The sequence below is a fragment of the Chrysochloris asiatica genome, unplaced genomic scaffold, assembly GCF_000296735.1.
Source record: "Chrysochloris asiatica unplaced genomic scaffold, ChrAsi1.0 scaffold00138, whole genome shotgun sequence".
Lineage (NCBI taxonomy): Eukaryota > Metazoa > Chordata > Mammalia > Afrosoricida > Chrysochloridae > Chrysochloris > Chrysochloris asiatica.
The window spans coordinates 3,376,045-3,401,635 of NW_006408656.1; the positions used below are offsets into that span (position 1 = coordinate 3,376,045).

A 25,591-nucleotide genomic window follows, 5' to 3' on the forward strand; every position below is an offset into this window, starting at 1 on the left:
CCACTCCAACTGACATCCTGAGAACTTTTCCCCCATAGCTAGGAAAGTTGTAAGCTGCCAGAGTTCAAAGACATTTCCAAGTCTGATCCACAGACCACGACCATCAAGGAAGGGTCCTACACCTACCAGGTCTTCCCTTCTTTAAGCTTATTTTAGAAGTTCTGAGAAGTTCCATAGCAAAGGGCACCTGTTAGCTCTCTTTAAGGATTAACACTTCCCACAAAGATCCTCTTGCCAGCAAACAACCAATGTCCCTCAGAAAACATCTTATACCGGATCATTGTCTGAGTGAGTTCTGGGCTTCCGGGAAATGCCAGCTGCCCTGGCCCCAGGAACTCCGATGGTGTTAATTGGCCATCAAGTCTTGGCTGGAAGCCACTGAGGCTCAAACAGTCAAAGAAGAGTCTAGAGAGGTGGAATGACTTGCTTAAGATTAGACAGTGTGTGACAGCCTAAGCTAGAAATGGTCCAGAGCTTGTTCCCTTTCCCACTCTTCTCTGCGGCTGCAGTTTCTGCCCTCATAAGTATGCCCCCTGCCCTTTACTGGGCACCCAAGAACACACAGGCTCTGGAATAAAAACTCTGAGTTAGACAAGGTCAGTAGTAGTAATTACATCCTCGGTCAAAGTCAACTATATTCAGAGATAGGAAATGCCAGTTAACTAGACAAACTAAAACAGTCACTGAGAATTAGAGATTCAATAACGAAGTCCCATGCCCATAATTAAGGAGCTCTGGTAGCATAGTGGTTACAAATCGGGCTGTGAACCTTAAGGTCAGCATTTCGAAACTACCAGCTGCTCCACAGGAGAAAGATGAGGTTTTCTGTTCCTGTAAAGATTTACAGCCTCGGAAACCCTGTACAGGGTCGCTATGGATTGGAACCGACTTGACGGCACTAAACAACAACAACATACCCATAGTTGAAAGAGCAATAAAGCTACCCGTTTCACTGTACTCATCTACAAGGTTCTTTTAAAGGAGCAGGATTTCCTAGCTGTTGTGTCATTTTGGGGCAAGAAGGTATCTTTTCTTGTTGACATTCCTCTGTGGAGAAAGAGCAGGGGAGATAAGCAGAGAGACTCAGATTCGGACCCAATTCAGAAATGAGTACTGTGGGAATGAGATGCCCACTGTGGGACAGCTGCTTCACTGTGGGAGAAAGCACCAATAAATGATTTCCTTCTTTTAGTCAACTAATTGTCATTAAACATTTGTTCTCTGTCAGGCTGGCTAAATGTTGGAGATGAATCATGAAGTTCAGTTTCCGGGTGTGAGCAACTGGGTGGCTGGTGGTGCTATTTCCCACCTCAGGAAAGCGGGTGGAGCAGAGTGGGATGGGCCTGAGGAGGAACCCTCAGAGCTCTGCTTTGGACAAGTTTGAGCTGTGTAGGAGACAGATAAATGGAGATATGAATGCGGATTCAGAAGGAACATCTATCAGGGTTAGAGGTTCACATTTGGTCAACATCAGCACAAGGATGATTTGAATTGTTTCTTAAAGTTATGGGAACTAATGAGATCTGAGAGAGAGAGAGAGAGCCCAGAGTGTGTCTCAAGGAAACCCAGCAGTTAGCCATGGAGAGCAGGACAGTTAGCCAGACAATGGAGCTGTGTGCAACTTTTTCAGAATGCCTCCTCCTGAGAAGTCAGGGAGTTATTAAATTGGCTCCAAGGAGCTCTGATAGCATAGTGGTTACGAATTGGGCTGTGAACTGCAAGGTCAGCAGTTCGAAACTACTAGCTGCTCCATGGGAGAAAGATGAGGCATTCTGCTCCCGTAAAGATTTACAGCCTCGGAAACCCTGCACAGGGTCGCTATGAGTCGGAACCGACTCCACGGCACATAGCCACCACCACCAAGGGAAGATAGAGCAGAGTCCCATGGGCATTATTCACTCAAGCCTCACATTCAGACAGTGGCCCATTCTCTGCTGTAGTCCCTATGCCATAGCACTCTAATTTACACCTACTGACCTTTGTTTTGCCTGTGGGGGTTTACAGGCACTGTAATCTAGGATAAACACTGGATTGCTAACGACAAGGTCAGCAGTTCAAATCCACCAGCAGCTCCTCGGGAGAAAGATAACACTTTGTATTTCTGTAAAGGTTTACAGCCTGTGAGTCAGAATCGATGTCAGTGAGTTGAGACCTCAAGTGGCTTGGAGGAATTCATGCAGCTTCATAAAAGAGGGCAGTCAGGGTACTTGGTTCATGAGGAATGGGGCTATTTCTTAGATGTTTCATTGTCCTAGAGTGATGTCCATGGCAGGTAGTTTTGGTGCCAGGATATTCTTCTCAGCACAACACCGACCATTTCTAATTCAAAAACACCTGGGAAGAGGGGATTGTAACCATGACAATGTAACGATATAGGATGAATGTAAAGCTAATGTTCTCTTATGTAAACTATCACATAATTCACAACAAAACATTAAAAGAAAAACACAAAACTGACCCTAGTAGACAAAACCATTTATAAGATTTCTTTCAATTCACCAGAGTTCACAATAGCCCTGTGATTATGATGTTAATTTCTAGAACAATTAAACTGAATGGTCAAATCAATTAAATGAATTTTCAGATAAAAACAACGACAACAACAACAAAAACCACCTGGGAACTTTACTTGACGAACGACAGCCAGCCTTCCTTCCCTTCCGTCTGACTTAGCATTTACATGCATTTTTTGGGGGACAAAATTTTATGTTGATTCTTCAAGTGCTTTTAAGCTACTGGGGTTGGGTTTACTTTCTTGTGCTTGATTAGACTTTTCATTCTCTGAGTAGGGAGCAGACTGATGTCAAGTTGTCCATTGTTTTCCCACAGAGGGAGCCATGGGAGAATTCACAGACATTGATGAATAAAACCACCCTGACTTGTATGCTTAGAGTCCTAAACTGGGATATGGAGGTAAATGGTCAAATATTTCTTTTGCTCCATTTACTTACTTCCACATAACTCTCCCTTCCTGTTCAAAGAGTGATTGACTCTCGATTTACACTCCCTTTACAATCAAGGAGAACAAGATGTATTTTAGATTTTAAGTTATTTTCTTCTATCTCCTTTCAGTGTATGGGGCTATCTACTCTCCATAATGACATCCAGTGGTCATTTCATTTCTACTCCATCTCTTAGAGCAGGAAGCGGAGAGATCTATGGAACTGAGTAAATAGAGCAAAAGAAATATTTGACCACTGACCTCCAAATCTCAGTTTAGGGCCCGGGCATACAAGTGATAATAGCATCCAGTGGTCGTTTCTGAAACATTTCCTGCTACTGAAGTAATAAAACATAAATGACCTTTGTTGTTGCTATTGTTAAGTGCTGTCAATTCAGTTCCGACTCATAGTGACTCTGTATAGAGTTTCTAAGAGTGGCTGGGGGGTTTGAAATGCAGTTAGCAGTCCAGTGTTTATTCTATAGTACCACACCAGACCTTTGTTGTTGTTAAGTGCTGTAGAGTTGGTTCCAACTCATAGCGACCCTGTATAGGGTTTCTGAGAGTGGCTGGTGCTATCCGCATACCTTGCAATTAGCAATCCAGTGCTTATCTCACAGCGCCATACCTGGACTCCACACCAGACCTTTGTTGTTGTTGTTATGTGCCATGGAGTCGGTTCTGACTCATAGTGACCATGTACAGGGTTTCCAAGGCTGTAAATCTTTACAGGAGCAGAAAGCCTCATCTTTCTCCCACGGAATAGCTGGTAGTTTCGAACTGCTGACCTTGTGGTTCACAGCCCGATTTGTAACCACTACGCTACCAGAACTCCTACACCAGACCTTTAGATGGTCATAATTCCTTTACTCCTCTGAAGGTTTGCATTTGTCAGTCCCATTAGCTGGGACACCTGATCTTTGAATGGTGTACTTCTTGTTCATCATTTAGGACTCCATCTAAGTGGTGTGTACTGAGCGGGGATCCCTGCCCACCCTACCTAATGCCATCTCCCCGCCCCCACCATTCTTTATGATGTTGTCTACCCTTTCTTTTCTTTATAGCACTTTTCACGATCTGAAGGCATCTTGCTTTGCTTGGGACACACTCAAGTGCAAGCTGTTTGCACTCCTTGGCAATGCACCGTAGTCAGATTTTGAGGAATGCAAAGTCTGCTTTTCTTTCGTAAAGTGACAGCAGGGCAATTCTGGGAGAGGAAAGAGATGGCAGGTGGGCGGGTTCTCCAGAGAATTAGCTTCAGGAAATGGTACAGGTGACAGATGAGGCTCTTGAAATGACTCCCCTTAAGGTTATTTAAGCCTGCCTATACCTTGGAAAGTCTTTATGCACCCCAGAAAATATGTGTGCCCCAGCTTTGTTGCTATAGATTTTTATTTTATTTTATAACTTAACCTATTTGAGACTGCTTTGCTCCATCTGTCAAATGGGATAATACCGCCTCCCCTGTAAGGTAAAGTAGTAAAGATTAGTAATTATTGTTGTCATTAAGTGCCATTGAGTCAGTTCTGACTCATAGTGACTCTGTGTAGGGTTTCCGAGGAGCCACTGGTGGGTTTGACTCACCTGGCAATTAGCAGTCCAGTGCTTATCCTACAATGCCACACCAGGACTCTAAGATTAGCAATAAGACACATAAACACCTAGCATTTAGCAATAATATTAAAGACCAGTTGCCTTGGAGTCACTTCTAACACATGGCTACTCCATGTGCATCAGAATAAAACAATACTCTACAGGGTTTTCAATGGCTGAGTTTTTGGAAGTAGATCATCAGGTTCTTCCTCCAAGACACCTCTGGATGTATTCAAATCTTCAACCGTTCAGTTAACAATCAAGTGCCTTAATTGTTTACACTACCCACAGACTCTGGCCTACGTAGCTATAGGTCAGAGCAAATATCAAAAATGATGGGGACTCCACATCCACAGAGGGCCTCAGTTAAGGAAAACGGGATTTCTCCCCACACAAACCTGAAAGCAAGCCAGCACCTGCCTATGGATAATGCAGACTTGACTGTTGATGGTCAAGGATTGCATATAAAATTTTGTATGTACTGTGTAGGTTGTTGTTGTTATAGGTAGACCTCTATATGACTGGCGTCTGTGCTGCCAAGACCTAGATGAGGTTTTGTTAGCTTGAAACCTCATCTTTGGGCTCCCCTTCTTTCTGCTTTCTCAGCATTTTGGCCTAGATCCATTCTCTTTCTGCTGACAAAGTCCAGAAATGTGAATTCCTTGCCCTGTATTTGAGATGACTGAGGAAAAACTAATTTAAGTTCTTAAAACATTGCTTGTGAAATACACAGCTAAAAAAAACCCTGTTTTATCTGTGTCTTTCACAAGCCCCTCTTGCATGAAAACTGCACAGTGCGCATCTGTTTTGTCTACGATCAAGGTTCCAGCCCAGGGTTCGTTCTCTTAGGGACACATTGGTATAGGGGGTGGTGAGAGAACGCTGAGAAATTTAGCACCTATGGAGATATGGCCAAAACATGACAGTTCTGTCAACCACTGGAGAAGATGAGGACAGGAAAAGATGGCACCAAAGCAGGGTTCTCAGTGGGGGCAATTGTCTGGTGACCTTTTTGACTGTCACAATTGGGGGTTGCCAATGAAATCTAGTGGGCAGAGGTCAGGAGTGATACTGAACACCCTATAATAACAAAGAATTATCTGCAATAAAATGTCAATAGTAACACTGCTAAGAAATGCTGGACCAAAGCAAGACGTCATCTTAGGACCCCTCTTCTTAGGAAAAAATCCTCAACTAGAGTGATAATCTTTACTGCTGAGCTGAATGTAGAACCTTTGGAATATGACAGAATAAACCTTTAGCAGTTTTTTGTTTGTTGTAAAATAGCAATACCCTTTTACTGTGAGCAAAATCACAAGAAACAACCAAGGTTAGCAGTGTGGCCTTCCTTGTAGGGTACTTTTCAGATTGTGCGAACAGTGCACAGTCCCACAAGATGCTTCCAGTCTTGGAGTAAACCAGGCTGCTTTGTGCTTCTGTGCCTTTGATGATCTGTTCTCTTTGCCAGAAATGTCCATTTCACCATCAACCATCTGCCTGACCCTAATGCATTCTTTTTTTTTTTTTAATAAATGTTTTATTGTGAATTATATGATAGTTTACATGAGTGAACTTTAGTTTTACATTCATTCCATCGTACATTATCTCATTGCCATGGTTCCAATCCCCTCCATGCATCACCAATCAACCAAAGGGTATATCCTAGAAACCTGCCCCCTACACTCCCCCCTCTCCCCCTCAAGTTTTCAGCCCACAGTCCCTCTCCCTCTCTGGATCCAAAGTCCCCAGCTGCTTCATCACTCCACGTCATCGTCTCTGTCTCCATCTCAGGCATCTCTGTTTCTCTGGGTAGGGTCCTGCTCTCGGCCCTTCTCCGTTGATGGTCCCAGAGACTTCCGCTCCTAGCCTGTAGAATTAATCACTCCCTTCCTTGTTACAAAATGTCTACTTTTGCATTTCCAACCCTCATAAACCATCCTGATAAGCATTATTCACTACAGTATCACGAGTTACCCATCTGTATTTTCTTTCATCAGCTCCACCCAGACAGATTGAATGGTACCCACTGGAGATTCTGCCTTCCTCCATGCTCCCTAGCACTAGGTTCCCTCTTGAAAGCTTGTAAGCCAATCACTTCTTGCCTTTGTAGCCCCCCTCCTCCCCATTTGAATATCCAATGTCCAAGTTGCCCATCTCCGTCCACTCTGTGTGTGGAGGGGGTGGGATTGATTCTTGCTGTCGGGATTTGTTCCTTCCCTAATGCATTCTTGAAGATCATTCAGGTACCTTCCTGGAACCCCCACTTGGCACTGAATGTCTGTCTTCTGTGTCACCATGAGACTTTGGATTTCCTTTACATCATGTGCCATGTTATATCTAATGCCTGTCCTTGTTCTCTCCACTAGAATGCTGAGGAGGCTTCAAAAAGTTCCTGGAAAAATTTCATTATCTTTTCATTCAGTTTTTCTATTAACTTTTTGAAGTCTCCTTGTATTCACCTTTGTGCTCCCAATACCTAGTACAGTGCCTGTTCCACAGTAGGCACTGAGCCAATGAAACGTTTGAAAAGGGTAGATTCTCAAAATGTAATTGCTGTCTCACCATTATTAAAAGCAACACAATTAAACAACTAACTTTTGTCTGGTGCTTACTGGTGTTAAGTCATATGCTGGGCATTTTGCACATGTCATCTCATTTAATCCTCACAACCATCCTAGGAGGCAGGTAGTAATTATCCTTATTTTCCAGGTGAAGAAACTGGCATTTAGAGAGGACGAATCATTTGTCCTCTATCACACAGATGGGAAGTGGTACATCTGGCCTCCAATCCAAAGTCTACATGTTTAAGCATTGTGCTATGCTGCCGAATGGGGCCTCCTGACCTCTTCTCAGTGTGCTGAGGGCTCTCTTGGATCAACTTGCCATGTGCTGCTAACAACTCTTTGGAGTCTTGAGCAGCCTCAAGTTCGTGCATTAACAGGAGAGGGATCCGTGGCAGTGGTCTTGTGAGGGTGGGCAGGTCCACTTTCAACCCTGGAGAATTCCAGTCTCCGGAGGGAAAGTCAACGATGGGCTGGGGAAACACCTTGATAAAGATGGTGTTTTTCTTTGACACCAAAGAGGAATTAATAAGATTTAAAACTGTTTTCATTAACACAAATTGATGTTTCGAGGGAGAGTTACCCAACACATTCTAAGGGTAATTTATTTAAATTCCAAGATGGACTTTTCTCTTTGGGATGGCGTGTTTGACTTGCTGAAGCTCACAGAGAAAACAATGATCTATGAATTTATGATAGGGAATAGAGTTGGGTGGTCTGATTAAACCCCCAGAAGGTTAATGAACCTTACTAAGCTTCAGTGCTATTATCCATAAAATATAAATACAAATTCTGAGCTTGTAGAGTTTTAATAGCAGTTAGAAATAAGGTTTGAAAAAACTTAATTCAGTGTCTGGTATATGGCAGGTACTCAATCAATGATAGCTATCTATATCTATCTCTATATCTATATATAGATATAGCTTGATTAAAATCCCCAAAGAAATATAAAATTTATATTTCCCAGCACTTTTGACCACAGAAGCTTGTTATCTAGGTTGGTTGAGTAAAGAGGAAAGTGTGTTCATTTTGGCCCTATTGTTGTTAAATGCTGTCGAGTTGGTTCTGATCCATAGCGGCCCTATATAGGGCTTCTGAGGAGCAGCTGGTGAGCTTGAACTGCTGACCTTGTGGCTTAAACTGACTTTGCAGTCCAGTGCATTAACCCACAGCGCCACACCTAAACTCTATGGAGCAGTTCTATTCTGTAACGCATAGGGTCACCATGAACATTAACTCTATGGTAATGGGTTCGTATTATTGATATTTGGTTTTAAAGAGTATTTCAATAAAGTCTGGAAATATAAGTATGACCTGAATTAGAATAAATTTTGATTGCTAACAACTAAAACTTAGTAACAGTGGAGTCCTGGTGTGGCGCTGTAGAATATGCAATGGACTGCAAGGTCAGTTTGAATCGCAAGGCTGGCAGCTCAAACTCACCAGCTGCTCCTCAGAAACCCTATACCCGTCTCTGTGAGTCAGAACCAATATACAGGGCACTTAACAACAACAACAAGATTTAACAACAAAGGGACTTACTCATACTTGGTGTTTACTTCTTTACCAAGTTTTACCTGTAAAGAGCACTTGCTCTTTACATGTTTACATGGTAATATGTTTGCATTGTTCACTGTGTAGATTATTTCAATAGTGATGAGTTCTGTTCATTCTTAGTCCAAGAGCAGTATACCCAGAATAACTGTTCATTTCTCTTGCTCTGAGAAGTAAAGGGTTACTTGAAAATGGAATCCACAGATACACGTATAAAGGGATAGCACCAACCACCCTCTCAGCCTCAGCAGCTGCTGTGTAAAGAGGGAGGTCTGTTCCTTTTGGCCCAGAAATGATTACTGTCTAATGACTCATTCTTCCACTCGTATTAGAGGCAGCTCTGCAAATACCAGAGAGCAATTTGGTTAGAGGAAATAATTCTGATTGATGACAAGTCTCCTTATTTTGTAGGTGGGGAAATGAGAAAAGACTCTGTCAGGGGAGGGATTAGAACTCAGACCGCTGGAGGCAGGCCGGCCCTTTAGACACATCACTGCACTAAAAGTTTCTGCAGTGAAGAATAGAAATACTGCAGAGCATGGCAATTCTGAACATTTCCAGCAGCTTTAGTCAACTGTTGAGAAAACAACCCTGACCTGTTAACTAAGTGGCTGCTTTGGCAGCTAGGGAGATGTGGATTAGGGAAACCCAACCCCACTCGTGCTTTTGTCATCTTCCCATCACTTGTCCCCATCATTCTGTTTCAGCATCTGTCAGGGCAGCAGGGATGAGCTGTCTCAATGCTGGAGCCGAGGGAGGGGAAGGGAATGAGAGACCTTGATTGATGTCTGTCCTTGTTTGCTTTGGACTCTCACTTGGGGCTTCAGGTGAGCTAGCTTAGCTTTCTTTGCAGGGAGGGTATTTGATCTTGTGCTTTTAAAGGAATTACAAAAAAATTTGAGTAAAGACCTCACTAGGGGGTTGACATTCAATTGATGGGCAGAGTCAATGTCTCTTAGAATAATCCAACACAAGCTCCCCTTCATGGATGGCCTATGCTCATTTAAAAACTCCATTTATTTTTGGACACTACATATTTAGACCTCAAAACAATTCTGCAAGCAGGATAGATTCCTTATTTTCACAAATAAGGAAAGAAAGACTCAAAGAAACCAGTGAGAAATAGATACGGGATCTGAACGTAGGTCTTCTCAATTCTATGATTACAGGCTTTCTGTTAGATCACAGCTTCTTTATTTTTGTGTAGCCATTTTATAATTTTCAAAGAACTTTCCCTTAGATTATATCCTGTGAGGTTCACCATAACCCATGAGTTTGGAAGGTATTTGACAGAAAAGAACACAGTCTTAGTCTGAATCAGGGTCTGAGGTCACCCAACCCAGTGCCGCCCCTGCAGGAAGGAGGGTGTTGTTGTTAAATGCCATCAAGTTGGTTCTGACCCATAGCAACCCTGTATAGGGCTTCCAAGGAGCGGCTGATGAGCTTGAACCACTGACCTTGTGGTTCAAACTGACTTTGCAGTCTAGCACATTAACCTGCCAGACTAGCTCTGGTAGCGTACTGGTTACCAGTCAGGCTGCTAACCTCAAGGTAAGCAGTTTGAAACTATCAATGGTTCTGCGGGAGAAAGATTAAGTTTTCTGCTCACATAAAGATTTACAACCTCAGAAACCCTATACAGCGCCACTATGAGTCAGAACTGACTCCATGGCACACCAGCAACACCACCACTGCATTAACCCACATTGCCACTCTAAGACTCCCAAGCTCATTATTTCTCACTTGTTTTTGATTTCTTCCTCCCAGCAGCCTTTGCTGAGTTTCCCAGGGGTATAAATCATCCTGAGAACAGCCAGGGCCAGACATGCCTTTTCCCTTTCCCTTTGTTCCCAAACAAAGTACCAGTAGCAGTTAAGAGTACTTACTAAGCACGAAGCATGGTTGTAAACATTTTACATTTATTTAGCTTTATTAATACTCACAATAACCCCATAAAAATACTTGATATTATTACCTGATTTTAGAGCGGAGGAAACTGAAACACATAAAAGCTAGGTAATCTATCCAAGTGACGCTGTAGGTTAATGTACTGGACTGCAAAATCAGTTTGAGTCACAAGGTCGGCAGTTCAAGCGCACCAGCTGCTCCTTGGAAACTCTGTAATAAGTCCTATAGACTGGGTCAGAACCAACTTGATGGCACTTAACAACAACAACAATAGTTAGTGAGCAGGGATTCTAACCAGGCAGAGTAGAGAATTTAGAATTAACTGCAGGGCACTGGAATCTAGATGGCTTGAGGTTCTTCAAGGTCTTTTAGATCAATCCTGTGTCGCTGACTGGCTTGTCCAAAAACCATCTCATTCTCAAGGTTCTAGGACTAATCCCTTTTGTTCCTGTCATAGTTGTGAAAGCTCATATGTGGGAAACAGTTGGAGAATTCACTCTTCTCAGGTGTGATGTGGCGGTGGGTTTGGCCTGGGGATGAAAGGCAGTGGAACTCTTGGCAGTTAGAATAATTATTCGGAAGTTAGAGCAGTAACTCATAAGTCGACCTGGTTCTACCATCAAGAGTCTTCCATTCTCTTCTCACTTCCCACCCCTAGATCCAACTGGAAAGCCCTTGGTCTGGATCAGGACTTACCCGACTTTCAGAATCATTAGGACTATCTGGAGGACTTTATTAAAACTATAGATAGTCTAACTTCTCTCCTGGAGATTTTCATTCTATAGGACTAGCATGGGACCTGGGTTTAGAGACCAGTCATTACTCAGTGTTTGTGATGTGCTTTCCATGTGCTAGATGTTGAAGATTCAGAATGAATAGGACTCAACCTTTTCCTTCACAGAGCTTAGAGCTTAGATGGGATACTGACAAATAGGCAGGTAAGTATATTCTTTTGCATGTGGTGCCATAGGATACACACTCAACTGCAAGGTTGGTTTGAACTGCAACGTCTGTGGTTCAAACTCACCAGTCACTTCTTGGAAACAGGGTAACTATGACTCAGAACTGACTTGATGACACTTAATAACACCAATGGGAAAGTGTCAGTGTGTAGTAGGAAAACAAAGAGGGGTCTCTTACCTAGGCCAGGGGGTGAAAGAAGAGGAGATCCAAAGGCCACCAGATCTGAGTTGGGACCACAGCACCAACTCCCATCCTAAGAAGAAAGGGTTCCTTAAGTTTACTCAGCCAGACAGTTGGTCCCCGTTTTCTTTCACCTCTCACTAATGGATCCCCAAATCACCTATTGTTGATATGGGATGGTGGGTGGAGGGTCAGATACTTCTTGTTTGCATATGTCTCCTTTCTCTCCTCAAGTCTCATACTTGTTGGATATACATTGTGACTATAGATTCTTCTCCTGGTCAGACAGTTTATCTCCACTTTAGTTTATTTTCCATAAGTGGAAGTTTCCAGCTCAAACTCCATGCCTCTGGGAGAGACTGAGGTGGCGGCAGGGTGGGCACTGTTGTGTCAGTGTATTCCCCTCCTTCTGCACTCTAGATCCTTCTCTGGATACTTCTTTGAAGTTGAGACATGCTGCTGGAAGCCAATGCCCAAGGTGGAAGAAACAACTTGGCTATTGCCTGAGTCTATGGGCACACTGGCACTGCAGGGAAGACCCAGCCTGATTGGACGAGGTTATCTATGTCATGGCGCTTGGTGATTCCTAGCCCAAGATGTCTAAACTAACTTCAACCTGCTGTACCAAGTGTTGCCTGCATTTCCTAAGACCCTTGAGGAAATCATATGAAGGGAGGGAGTAAAGTTCCTTTCTTTTGTTAACCGAGGTAAGTTTGGGTGATTAAGCTAAGAAAGCAAAGCCACTTTGGTCCACAGGATTATCTTTGAGGTGTGTTGGGAATCTAGAAGTAACTTATTGCCTGGGAGGCAAACCAAACCCAAGATGACTCTCAGCTAATTGCTTGCTTCTCCTTGCACCAAGCCAAACTCCTTGGTATATAAAGGCTTGTCTCCTCTGTCATCCCCATCCTCTGGCTTCACTCTTCTTAGCTCTTGCTAAGTGATCTCTAGCTCACCTTCAAGCTTTCTCACCATGAACAGACAAGTCTGCAAGAAATCTTTCAGCAGTGGGAGCCAGGGCTTCTCTGGTCGCTCCGCTGTGGTCTCTGGTAGCAGCAGGATGAGCTGTGTGGCCCGCTCTAGGGGGGGCAGTGGAGGAGCCTGTGGGTCCCGAAGTGGAGCAGGTGGCTTTGGCAGCCACAGCCTCTATAACCTGGGTGGCAGTAAGAGCATTTCTTGCAGTGTTGCAGGCAGTGGCTTTGGTGGAGGGCGCAGCAGCTATGGCAGTGGTTTTGGGGGTCGCTATGGAGGTGGTATTGGTGGTGGCTTTGGTGGAGGCAGAGGAGTAGGAGGGGGCTTTGGAGGAGCTGGTGGTTTTGGAGGAGCTGGTGGCTTTGGAAGAGTTGGTGGCTTTGGTGGTCCTGGTGGCTTTGGTGGCCCTGGTGGCTTTGGTGGTCCTGGTGGATTTGGCCCTGGTGCCTTCCCTGGAGGAATCCAAGAAGTGACTGTCAACCAGAGTCTCCTGCAGCCCTTAAATGTGGAAATCGATCCCCAGATTGGGCAAGTAAAGTCCCAGGAGCGGGAGCAGATCAAGACCCTCAACAACAAGTTTGCCTCCTTCATCGACAAGGTGAGATAAAGAGGTGTTCTGGAGGGTTTGGGCTGTACAAGAAGTTGTTATAGGAAGATGCCAGTGAAACTTGGCCTTCTTTGAGGTAGGGGTGACTGGATCATGGCCTTGTTCTACCTTAATCCCTGAAGGATAATGATCACTCTCCTCTTTGGGCTGTGTTTTCCCAGTTGTGAAATGGAGGGAGAGTTCCTGCTCAGGATAGGTAGTACCAGTACTATTGAGGGAAGTATCTCTTAGCTTTTTTGAAGAATGGGGCTTTAGCCATGAAATTATTAGTTACCTTAATTGCTTGGTAATCTAAACTAGTTGTAATGAAACTTGAATTAGCACATACCTTGGGGATGCCAACTAACTTGCCACTGAGTGATGCTGTGCTTCAGCTGATACCAAACTGAGCCTTCCATGTTGAGATAGAGAAGGATGTTCTAGGTCTATTGGGAGAATGAGACAAGGATTCAAAATTCTCCTGGGTCAGTTGCAATTCAAAAAATTGAAATGGGTTTTTATATGAGACACATCTAAGGAAAAGTTAGACCCATTTGACTGTTTTTGTGGGGATGGGAAAAAAATAAGTTTTATGTTGATCTTTTTTAGTAATAGACTGAGGTTTCCAGGAGAATGACAGCAGACTTAGTTTGACTCTTAGCTTTGTTACTCAGTAGCCATCTGACTATGGGTAATTTACTTAAAGTCTTTGAGCCTCAGTTTTCATATCTACAAAAAGGGGATAAGAACACCTCCTTCACAGGTGGTTGTGAGGATTAAATGAATAGAATATGTGAAAAGAGCTTATATAGAGTAAGTACCCAACAAATTCTAAGGTGCTCTGGTAGCGTAGTAGGTTACAAGTTGGGCTGCTAACCACAAGGTCAGCAGTTCAAATCTACCAGCTGTTCTGCAGAAGAAAGATGAGACTTTCTGCTCCTATGAAGGTTTATAGCCTCAGAAACCCTATACAGAGTAGCTATATATAAACACCACCACCACTAAACAAACTCTAGTTCTCCCCATTCTAAATTCTCATCCTCCCCAAATTCCATGAAACAAAGACTACTGCAGACAAAAGGGGTGGGTTTATTGCCCTTTGGGAAGAGGGGCACCTGCTCAGCCCACCTCAAGTGGCCCACTCCTTTTCTTGCCTTCCTGGATGCAGGTGCGGTTCCTGGAGCAGCAGAACAAAGTCCTGGAGACCAAGTGGAACCTACTCCAGCAGCAGACCACAGGCTCCATCTCAGGCTCCAACAACCTGGAGCCTTTCTTTGAATCCTACATCAGCCACCTGCGCAGGAAGTTGGATTTGCTTCTGGGAGAAAGAGGGAACCTGGATGGAGAGCTGAAGACTATGCAGGACCTGGTAGAAGACTTCAAAAAGAAGTGAGGTCCCCAACTGGGGATTTCTCTTTTTGGGGAATTAGCAGGGAGGCATGGTTTCCAATTTGGAAATTCAACTGTTTTTGATGGCACCTTCAGTCAGTACTCTCGGATGAATTTGAATGAAGCAGGACCAAGCAGAAGGGGATGAGAGGGTGGTGACTGAGACTCCTAGGTGGCTACCTATTATGTGTTTTCCAGTCTCTGACTATAGGCAGGGTCCCTCCGATACCGGTGCAGAATGACAAAAGAATCTCTCAGTGTTTAAAGCTGTTTGGGGGTGGGGAGCCTGCTGCGTTTTATATATATATATATATATGAATCACTTTGGAAGTTTGTGAAAAATGCCTATTCTTGCATGGTAGTCCTATATATTCTGAACCAGTAGGTGTGGGGCAGGTTGGAATCTTAGTAATCAACAGTTACTAGGGATTCTGGGAAGACGGTCCAGGACTGCAATTGATAAAGTTTCCTTTCAATGTGTCCTGTAACTTCAGGCAGTCCGTTCTTACATTGTTCAGAGCTGTAGTTTACACTACCTGTGTGAGGGGTAAACTACATATCTCAAGGTGGGGCGAGGCCCAGGCATTTCCAAGGACCGGGACCCAAAGGGATGGGCATACCTGCTTTGGGGAGGTTGTCTCAGCCACCCTTCCCGGAGGCTCCATTCCAACTCAATTCCACAAACCCTGGTGGGCAACTACTCTATGGTAGGCCCAGCGCTGAGTGCTGGGGATTCATTGACAACTCAGATTCACGTTTACAGAAATCTCTTGTCTGTTAGAACCATCCCAATTCTTCAGTTTTTATAAAATTAAAAATCTCGGTGGGAGATTTTAGTCATTAGCAGGCAGGAATCTTACAGTCCTGATGCTCTCAGAAAACCTGAGCTCATTCTCACCCTAAATTCCTATAGAAAAAATGTCAGGTTCCATCAACTATTTCTCTGGATCCCATACATGCACTTTATATTTTGTGAAGTGGATCCAAGAGCCCAGATGAGTAATCAGGCTCCTTAAAGTCTCTCTCCACATCTACCTGTCTGCCACACCTCAACCCACCACCCAAAATTGTTGTTGTTAAGTGCTGTTAAGTCAGTTCTGACTCAAAGTGATACTGCATAGGGTTTCCAAGAAGCGGCTGGTGAGTTTGAACAGCTGACCTCTGGTTCAAATGATCTTTAGGTCCACTGCTTTATCCTACAGCGCCACACCAGGACTCAAACTCAGATAAGCGTAAAGCACTGCCCTGAGCTCTGAAAGGGTGTGGGCATGGCCCACTGCAAAATGAAAACACAAAAATTGTTCCAAAATTCAGAATTTCAAGATGGTGGCAACCAAGCATTAAACCAAGTTTGAGGATATTCTGAGTGCAAGGCCTGGGCAATTGTGTAGCCCATACACCTGGGAAACTGGTCTTATCTCTGGGTGAGGGGATTCTGCATGAGTACTTGGGAATCCTCATCTCTTGTTTCTACTTCTGAAATGTCTCTGTCAAAATGTGTTCTCTTTCTGTTCCAGGTATGAAGATGAGATCAACAAACGCACAGCAGCAGAGAATGAATTTGTGGGGCTCAAGAAGGTAGGTGAATTGGCATGGGTGGATCCAGACTCCCTTTCTGGAGGCTGCCCCCTGGGAGAAGGGTGTTTCTTTGCATTTTTGGAAATGGGGTGTTTGATGAGGGAATGTGACTAGTAAAATGATTAGTCATGTGAAACAAATCATGAGTGTTTTATATATACCTAGCATTAATCAAGGTTTTCAGACTACAAATGTACCCTAGAGGTAACAAAAAAATCTGTCATTTCAAAAATACTCACATGTACAGTTCAATGATACTACATATGCCCATCATGTTGTTCAACCATCACCATCCCTGGAATTTTCCATCATCTTTAACAGAAATTCAGTGTCCCCTAAATGTCTTCCTTTCCCCCTCTCTTACTGGGTGTTATTACTACTAATCAGCAATACTTGTAGGTTGTTTAAACAATCATTCTAAAGATGATGTAGAAGGAAGAATACACTCTCTTCTATTCAGGAGGTTGGGCCTTTGGTACTACATAAAAATGATGGTTACTTTGTACCTGGCTCATATGGTTTGTATTTTGTTAAAGCGCTGGGGTTTGATTGGATGATGCAGTTGAATGGAAGATAACCACTTTGCTTTTCTTTCTTTACAAAGGGGAGGGAAAGTGAGAAGCCACACTTGAAGGAGGCAGAAACAGTCATGACAGTGAAAGGGTATAGAGGAAAGGTGAAGACTTAGGAAGATTCATGGGCAGGAGGGGAAGAAAGGGTCATTTTGAGTTTCCAACCTTCCTCCAGGACGTAGATGCGGCTTACATGATTAAGGTAGACCTGCAGGCCCGCACGGACAGCCTTACAGATGAAATCAACTTCCTGAGGACCCTCTATGAAATGGTGAGTTCTTGCTTGGCCCATTCCGCCCTCTTCCTGTCTGTACCTGTCCAAGCATAACTTTAGGAGAGGGTCAAGCAGCAGGACACTCACACAGCCAACAACAGGATGGTGAACTCAGTTCTCCCCTACTTAGGAAATGCTAACTTAGCTCCTCAGCCTGCACAGACCTGACCCACAATCCTCCAGGGTGCCTCTCTGCTCTCTTTACTTACCCTTCGCTGTCAGCCCTCTTTGTTCTTTGCCTTCTCTCTGGCACCCATACCACCATCACAACTTGCTCCTTCATAATACTTACTGCAGTCCCATGGAAACCCATGCAAAAGCGTCACAACCTGATTATAAAGCTGTGCTTTCCCTTTGTCTTCTTGTCTAGCTCCTTTTGGGCTGCAGCAGCCTTAATTTTCTAACTGTTCCATTTGTGGTCTCATTCCTGGGGTATCTCTGCCAGTAGAGGATCTGGGAACTTCTTCATCCCCAGCATCCCTTAGGACCAGTGGCATGGTGAGTATGATCATCCATGTTTCCTGCAGGAGCTCTCCCAGATGCAGAGTCATGTCAGCGACACGTCTGTAGTGCTGTCAATGGACAACAACCGCTGCTTGGATCTGGACAGCATCATTGCTGAGGTCAAGGCTCAGTATGAGGAGATAGCACAGAAGAGCAAGATTGAGGCTGAGTCTCTGTACCAGACCAAGGTGGGAGCCCACTCTTTATCCCCATACTCTAGAGTAAGACATTTTAAGTCCTGATCACCTTCCTAGAGAGTGTGCCAACACTTTGCAAAGCCATGCTGATGGAGTTCTTCTTTGTCAGCTTGGGGAACTACAGACCACAGCTGGCAGACATGGTGATGACCTGAGGAACACCAAGAGCGAGATCATGGAGCTCAACAGGATGATCCAGAGGCTACAGGCGGAGATCGAGAATGTCAAGAAGCAGGCGAGTTAAGGCTTTATAGAATGAACTTGGAGGTCTTCTGGGCCACTGGGAGAAGCAACAACAGCTGAGTGTATCTACCACATACTTTTTCTATCATTTTGTAGTGTCATACATGGGATAGCACAGTCTCTGAAAACCTTTCCCCTCCTAGATGTTCCATTAGTCCTAATTTAGTCCCTAATGCTAAATAGTCCCTAAGGAGAGATGATTGCTCACTCTGGCTTGCCTAGTAAACACTCAGCTCTGAGCAGGATCTGACCTCAGATGAGCTATTTATCACACTCTTTATATAATCTCCATGGCTGATTGGTACCACTGGAATAAAATAACTAAACAAGGACTTTAAAATTCAATCTTGCTAGAAAGATCAGAGATTACAAGATCACTGCTGACATTACCAGTCTAAGAAAGCAAACCAGTGTTCTTTTCTTTGATGAGACAAGAATTAATTTCATTGGGCCCGAGATGAGTGTATGACCTCATTGCAAAATTGACTCCTGTTTTCTGAGTATGCTCTATTGGGGTTTCTAAGGAAGAGGAGGGAGGGGTGCTGAATGGGGAAGACCTCTCCTCCCTCAGGAAAGATCAGAGGATTATTTCCAGGTCATTATGCTAATTGGTTTCCTACCTCCCCCACCCCAGAATGCCAATCTCCAAGCAGCCATTGCGGAAGCTGAGCAGCGTGGGGAGTTGGCCCTCAAGGATGCCAATGGCAAGCTCCAAAGCCTGCAGGCCGCCTTGCAGCAGGCCAAGGATGACCTGGCTCGGCTGTTGCGTGACTACCAGGAGCTCATGAACGTCAAGCTGGCCCTGGATGTGGAGATTGCTACCTACCGCAAACTGCTAGAAGGCGAGGAGTGCAGGTGAGGGCCCCCAGGGCCTGCATTTTCCAGATATGGTTTTATAGTGACTTTTGATTGAGAGCAAGATGATTTCAAGGAGAGGACAACTTAGTCCAAGGGCAAGGAGTCTCCTGAAAGAGTATCAAAGTTTCAAGCTCCATATTTTTTGCTAACCAAGTTCATTCAATTCTCATCTTCATCATGAATATCATCAGTATTGTATTATACCTCTACTGATCCTCACCATGTGCAACATCCTAGGAAAAGTGCATTGGGGCTCTGACAAAAGTTATAGACAAGAGCTGTCCACTGGAACTTTGAGATGAAAATGTTCTATATCTGTGCTGCTAAATACAGTAGCCATTAGCCACTTGAGCACTTGAAATGTGGCTAGTGAATTTTAAATTTAATTTTAATTTAAGTAGCCTCATGTAGTTAGTGATGACCATATTGGATAACTCAGTATAGACAGTTTGCAACCTTCCACTCTTAAAATTGTTTCCATGTGGAGAGGTGACTTTTAAATACATACTCTTGAAAAAATGATGTGACTTCCACAAATATGTCCCCTCAGCTAGTTGGCTTATTGCAAAAATAATTCTCGTCTCTTTCTCTTCTTCTTTAGAATGTCTGGAGAATATCAGAATGCTGTGAGCATTTGTAAGTAATTCATTCAAGAACTTTCTCCCAGGGTTGTGAAGGGGCACTTAGGAACACCCTCACTGACTAACTTTCAGGCAGGAGGGCTTGATCATCCACAGGAGGCCAAGTTGTGGCCACATTATGCCTCTCGGGTATGCTGGCAGCCTCTCAGCCCCTAATTAAAGGGCTGCAGTCTTGGGGAGCTCACTAGGTTGAAGAAAAAGAAATTTTGGTGGTCATTCCTGGCTTCTGTTTTAGGGCCTGGACACTCTTGTGGTTTACAAACAGTCTGTAAAGAAGTTGAGTGTCTTCCTTTAAGCCCCACAGCTCTTAGGAGAGAGTTGGGATATAAACGCAGGCCTCTGCTTCCCCAGCCCTTAGCCTGACTTGGTTGCTTTTTCTCTGTAGCAGTGGTCAACAATGTCACCAGTACCAGCAGCAGCTCTGGCAGTAGCCGTGGAGGCTTCGGTGGGATCAGCGGCAGCAGTAGTGGGAGTTACAGGGGCAACAGCAGCGGCAGCAGAGGCGGCAGCAGTGGCTACGGAGGAGCTGGCTGTGGCAGCAGCAGTGGAGGCCGAGGCAGCAGCGGGAGTTACCACCAGAGTGGCAGCAGTGGGGGCTATCACAGTGGAAGCAGCGGAAGCAGGCTTGGTGGAGGAAGCAGCAGCTCCATGGGCCAAAGTGGAATTGGCTCCAGCTCTGGTGGCATCCAGACCGCTGGATGCAGTGGCTACAGGTCTGGCAGTGGAAGCAGCACCAGTGTCCGCTTCTCCCAGACCACCAGCTCCAGGCAGCACTGCTCCAAGTGATCTTCTGGGCCAAATCTCTCCTCACACTTGCTTCTCTCTTGGCTGCACCAGAGTGTCCCACTCTCTGCCTGACGTCAGCAAATGCACACAGTCCAACCTCAAGTTTTCCTCAAGTTTCCTGAAGAAAGGGCTGACCTCCTGACTCTTCCATATTCCAGACCTCTCCGGCACCAAGTCTGGGATGACGGTGCCCCTGGATGAGCCCCTGCAATGGCTCCTGACTTTGGACAGCAACATCAGAGTCTAACCTAGTCTAGGCCTTCCCAGCCTGGCTCATTCTTACTGTGGACCAATTTCCTCTCTCACCAAGAGTTACGGTTGGAAGCTGGCACTTTTCAGCACTGCCTGAGGAGGGCAGTAGAGAGGGGTCAACGATGGAGGGTGCGTTAGTCAAGCTCTTTAGTTGGTTTCCAGGGTGCCCTCTCCTCATCTGGGTTTTGCATCCTGACTCATCTCTGACTTTTAATTCTTTGAGCTTTGAAGCTTCCTTGGTGGTGAGGATATTGCACTTTTTTTTTTTCTCAATAAATTGCACCGTATTTCACATTTGGTGTTTGGCTTTCATTCAAGGAGTCAGTGGAACAAACCACTGACTCAAAGACACTTAACAACAACAGGAGTAGAGAAAGACCAGGTAGGGGTGGTGATCTTTCAGAAGTTCAGTAGTGGGTATAGAAGCCGGATAGTCTTGGCTTCTACTTTATCCATTTAATTGGGTTGTTGTGATAGGTCTGTCCAAGGGCATTTATGGCTTTAAATGGAGACCTTCCCCAGGAAGTAAGTCATCTGATCTGTCCTCCTGACTCTGAGCATGAGGGCCTTTCGCCACTGGGATGGTGGCTCCTTTGCTTTACCCCTGCCTTATTCAGTCATAGAGCAAATTCTCTTTCTGCAAACACTGTTCCTGGGATTTAAAAGGTCATTATATAAAAAGTCTCTCTTCGTTGCCCAGGCTCTAAACAAGAGATAAAAAATTAAGACAAATGAGGAACCAAAATATTGTCTTTATTACAAACAAAGCAGATGCTAGAGAACATGGCTTGTGCCTTAGGTAGAATGGGTTTCCTATTCCAGGGCCCAAGGATTAGGGCAGATTTCCCACCTATACAGAGGTAGAATGGGGCCACCGCAGCCTTCCCTATGGGGTCAGAGCTCTCATAGTTGATAGGAGACAGGACACACGCTTGCTAGAACACAGCCAGACCCTAAGCCATGGAATGTCAGAGCTCTGCATGCTTAGTTCCTCCTTTTAAACTCACCAATCACATATGAAACAGAGTGGGAAGGTTACAATAGTGAAGATGTGTTTAAAATTAGGAATGGAGAAATATTCCATTCCTTATATCAGCATTTCCCAGTTATCCTCCGAAGCTGAAACTCAAACCCAGGGAGGACAAGGGTAATGAGTCAGCCACTGAGATGTCAGAGAAACAAAACTTCAGTAGACAAGACAGTGATAGTCTCTGTTCCTTTCCTCATCCCTTGAACAGATCCCAACTGTGCACCTTTGATCATGGTAAGATATGGTTTGGAAATCACTGTAGACCATATATTGCCTTCCAGAAGTCGGATCAGGCTGTACTAATGAGAGGGCTTTTGATTTGTCTGTCTGATGGTCCTTCATGCTCTTGAGCCCAAGATGGGCCTATCCCCTACTAGTTCACCCATTTGATCTCCGGAGTCTAGCAACCATGGTATCAAGACTCTGAGGAGACATTTGAAAATTCCTACACTAGCACCTTCAATAAATTCTTGCCCACCTTTTCAAGGCCTACAGCAGGAGGTAGCTACTTTCCCTATTTGGGAACAGAGGCAGGCAGTTCATTATTGCTGATCTTACTTGCCTTTTAGAGACATTGAAAGAAACCTTACCAATGTATGCAAAGAAAACTGCCTACTTTCTTGGCTCAATGTGTTGCCTACTTATTATGAAGAGGTTGACCTGTCCTGATTTAGCCCAACTGCTCATTCGATTGAGGTGACAGGGCTAGAGATGGTTCTTTAATCTCTTTATCTATTTGGGTGATTATGGAAAGCTCTGTCTTGGGCACTGTCTCAGGCTCTGTACAGCGTGTAGGGTGCTCAATGAAAGTTTGGTGGTCATCTGAAAGACTGAGTGGAGGTGAATAAAGACAGCTATCCTCAGTCTGAAAGGAAGATGGGATTGCTCACATGTCAAGGCAGGACTGAGCTGAAAGTTGGCAACGAGGATCCAGAAAACTGTTGTGAAGAGGGATGGTGGAGGTGGTGAGAGACTGAAGGAAACTTGGATTTAAGTCATTATGAAAGGCGTGCTGGAGAGGAAAGCAGGCTAGGAAGGAAAGAGAGTCTGTACAACACATAGGAAGGGCAAGGGAGTAAGGTTCAGGCTTCCAGGGCAAATCCTATGAGAACTGTAGGACAGCCTGGGTTGCCTCCAGGGTAAGAGTATTATGTCTGAGGTCAGGATAAGGGACAGGGAAGAATAGATTATGCTTAAGTCTTTGGTAATCAGATGTTGTTGTTGTTAGGTGCCGTGGAGTCAGTTCTGAATCATAGCGACCCTGTACAGGATTTCCAAGGCTGTAATCTTTATGCGGAACAGCTCGTAGTTTGGAACTGCTGACCTTGCGGTTTGCAGCCCAATTTGTAATCACTATGCTACCAAAGCTCCTTTTTATCAGATACTCCTGAGCTTTTTGAGTCTTTTAAGTTCTTTAAATTCATCTTCCACTTCAAGATAGAATAGGGGAAGGGTGGCAGCAGCTAGGGTAGATAGAATGTTCAGAATGGTCAGGGAGTGGACAAGGGTCTTTCTAAATTGATACTTGAAATAGAAATCCTTCCATTTTTTTTTTCTTTAGGATTAAACACAAATATAGAATGATATTATTTGGTAAATTTCTTCCCAACTAGACTGTGAACTCTTTGAGGGCAGAAATGATGTCTGCTGTGTTCTCTGTTCTATCCCTAGTGTCCAGTGCAACATCAGGAAAATGGTAGACACTCAATGTATTTTTTTGAATGGCTAGATGAATAAATTCTATAACCACAAATAAGGAGCTCTGGTAGCGTAGTGGTTATGAATCAGGCTGCGAACTGCAAGGTCAGCAGTTCAAAACTACCAGCTGCTCCATGGGAGAAAGATGAGGCTTTCTGCTCCCGTAAAGATTTACAGCCTCGGAAACCCTGTACAGGGTCGCTGTGGGTCAGAACCAACTCAATGGCACTTAACAACAACAACAATAACCACTAATACAGATGGAGATCATTAGTTTTTCAGTAATGATTCTTATCCTTACAAAACAAAAATCAAAGGTACACGTTGATAATTAAACTACTGTGTTGCTCTCTCTTTTAACATGTCAGAAATATTCTACCAAATGCTTTACTTCACCAAAATCAGATAGGTGATGTTTAAAACTTCCTCCTCTTACTAATGCTGAACTAGACCAGTGGAACACATGTCTTGGTAGGAGAGATTTGGACAAGAAGATTATAGCTAGAATTGCAGAGCTTAAATAATCACATTTTTACTAAACTTACTTTCTCCTTGTCTAAAAACCTAGTAAACTGATTTATATAGAATGATTTTAAGCAAACCTACACAAACACACTTAAAATATGCTATGAGACAAGAATATATTTTCTTCTATTTCCAACACAAGATTTATATTCAATGGAATCCAGTAAGTATGAGTAATTTGTCTTTGTAGTTCAGCCGACTACAAAAAGTACATACCATTTAATACCTGAAGTGGATAACCGTGCAAGTTCTAAGATTAGATCCAGAGATTAATCTGAGTATATTTTTTCCAAAGATGATGATTTAAAACAGTAGGACTACGCAAGGAGTAGCAGATGATAGTAGTAAAGGAATGGCAAACCAAGTCTAGATGCTCTTTTTCACATGTAGCTTTTGGGTAAAGCACACCTCTTTCAGTTCCCTCAGCCAAAATCAGCCCTCATTTTCCCATAGCGGTGGGCAGACAGTAGGAGATTCATAAGTCTCAAGACAGGGGCAACTGATTTGATTAAGACCCTAGAAAAACACTCTCTATAGAAAAAAAATCTCACACAGATGGGCCATCGCGATTGAAGGATTGAAACTCTTACCAAGTGAGAGTTTGTGAGTCTGCCTGCGGTAATTGCGGACAGAGAATCGGGATGGTGGTAGTCCATATTGACACAGGAACATACATGTTGGGATAAGGGGCCTTCCAGGTGGAATGCTAGATATTGCCTTTGGCAAGAGTAGTATGACTCTCAGTAGCCCCTGGGAGAGGCGTCTACTCTGGCAGGATTGCTAGTATTAGGAATACCAAGAGGCGATGCAGGAGCAGCAGAGGTCTCAGGAGGGCTAGGCCATTATTTTTCTGATCCACCAAAACTTAACATTATTGAAGACTTAGAATAGAGTCTGTGTTTCTAAGATGTATTCTCCTGTCATCATTAGCAGAAATCTCTTTTGACTTATTGCAGGCAATGCTCAGAAACAGTCATTGCCTGGAGCGGGGAGCTAATTAGCTGCAGAACATTCTGGGAAGCTGGCAGGGAAGATGATTTGTGTAACGAAGTCACCACTAAATCACTGCTCAAATCCAGTCCCCGGCCTTCTTTTTCTGCTTTGTAGTTCAGAAACATTTCTTTAAATGCCAGAAAATCCATAAACGTGAGCAGCATGTCGAATATATCGTCAGTCACCTCATCTTTATGGTGCTTTAATGTTGTTGTGAAAGCTGCCATGTTGAATCCGGAAATCCGCTCCAGCTGTTGATCCTCAATGTACTTTTCTACCAAAGAAAGGTACTCATTAAAAATGGGCATGTAGGCGAGTTTATTCTCTTCTGTGTCTTTAAACTCCTGGTAGTATTTGTCCGTGAAACTTCTCTGCAACACTTGGAACTCGTCGTCCATGATAATGTCCTCTATGTTTTCAAGCACGGCATCAAATCCTGCATCAGAGTTTGAAGAGATGGAGAGCGCAATGTTCTCTTCTTCTGAGGATTCTGCCACTTCCCGGGGTGCTGCAGCATCCATGGTGTGTGGGCTAGCATCTAGTGGGCCTCAAGCTCTGACCTGGATCGCCATTGTTGTTGTTGTTAAGTGCCGTCGAGTCGGTTCCGACCCATAGCGACCCTGTACAGGGTTTCCGAGGGTGTAAATCCTTACGGGAGTAGAAAGCCTCATCTTTCTCCCGCGGAGCAGCTGGTAGTTTCGAACCGCTGACCTTAAGGTTCGCAGCCCGATTCGTAACCACTACGCTACCAGAGCTCCTTTGGATCGCCATTAGGGGCATGTAAATAGACCAG

The 25,591-nt window shown here is 44.2% G+C and overlaps 1 protein-coding gene and 1 pseudogene across 1 annotated transcript; one reads left to right on the forward strand and one right to left on the reverse strand.

The window, feature by feature from the left end:
* Positions 1-12,673: 12,673 nt before the first annotated feature.
* KRT76 (keratin 76) lies at positions 12,674-20,300 on the forward strand. Its single transcript, XM_006869994.1, has 9 exons — positions 12,674-13,270; positions 14,427-14,647; positions 16,165-16,225; positions 16,973-17,068; positions 17,599-17,763; positions 17,882-18,007; positions 18,650-18,870; positions 19,475-19,509; positions 19,900-20,300. Exons 1-9 carry the CDS (start codon positions 12,674-12,676, stop codon positions 20,298-20,300), a joined length of 1,923 nt encoding a protein of 640 aa, XP_006870056.1.
* A 4,452-nt stretch (positions 20,301-24,752) lies between these two features.
* Positions 24,753-25,319, reverse strand: LOC102823379 (annotated as a pseudogene).
* Between the last annotated feature and the right edge of the window lie 272 nt (positions 25,320-25,591).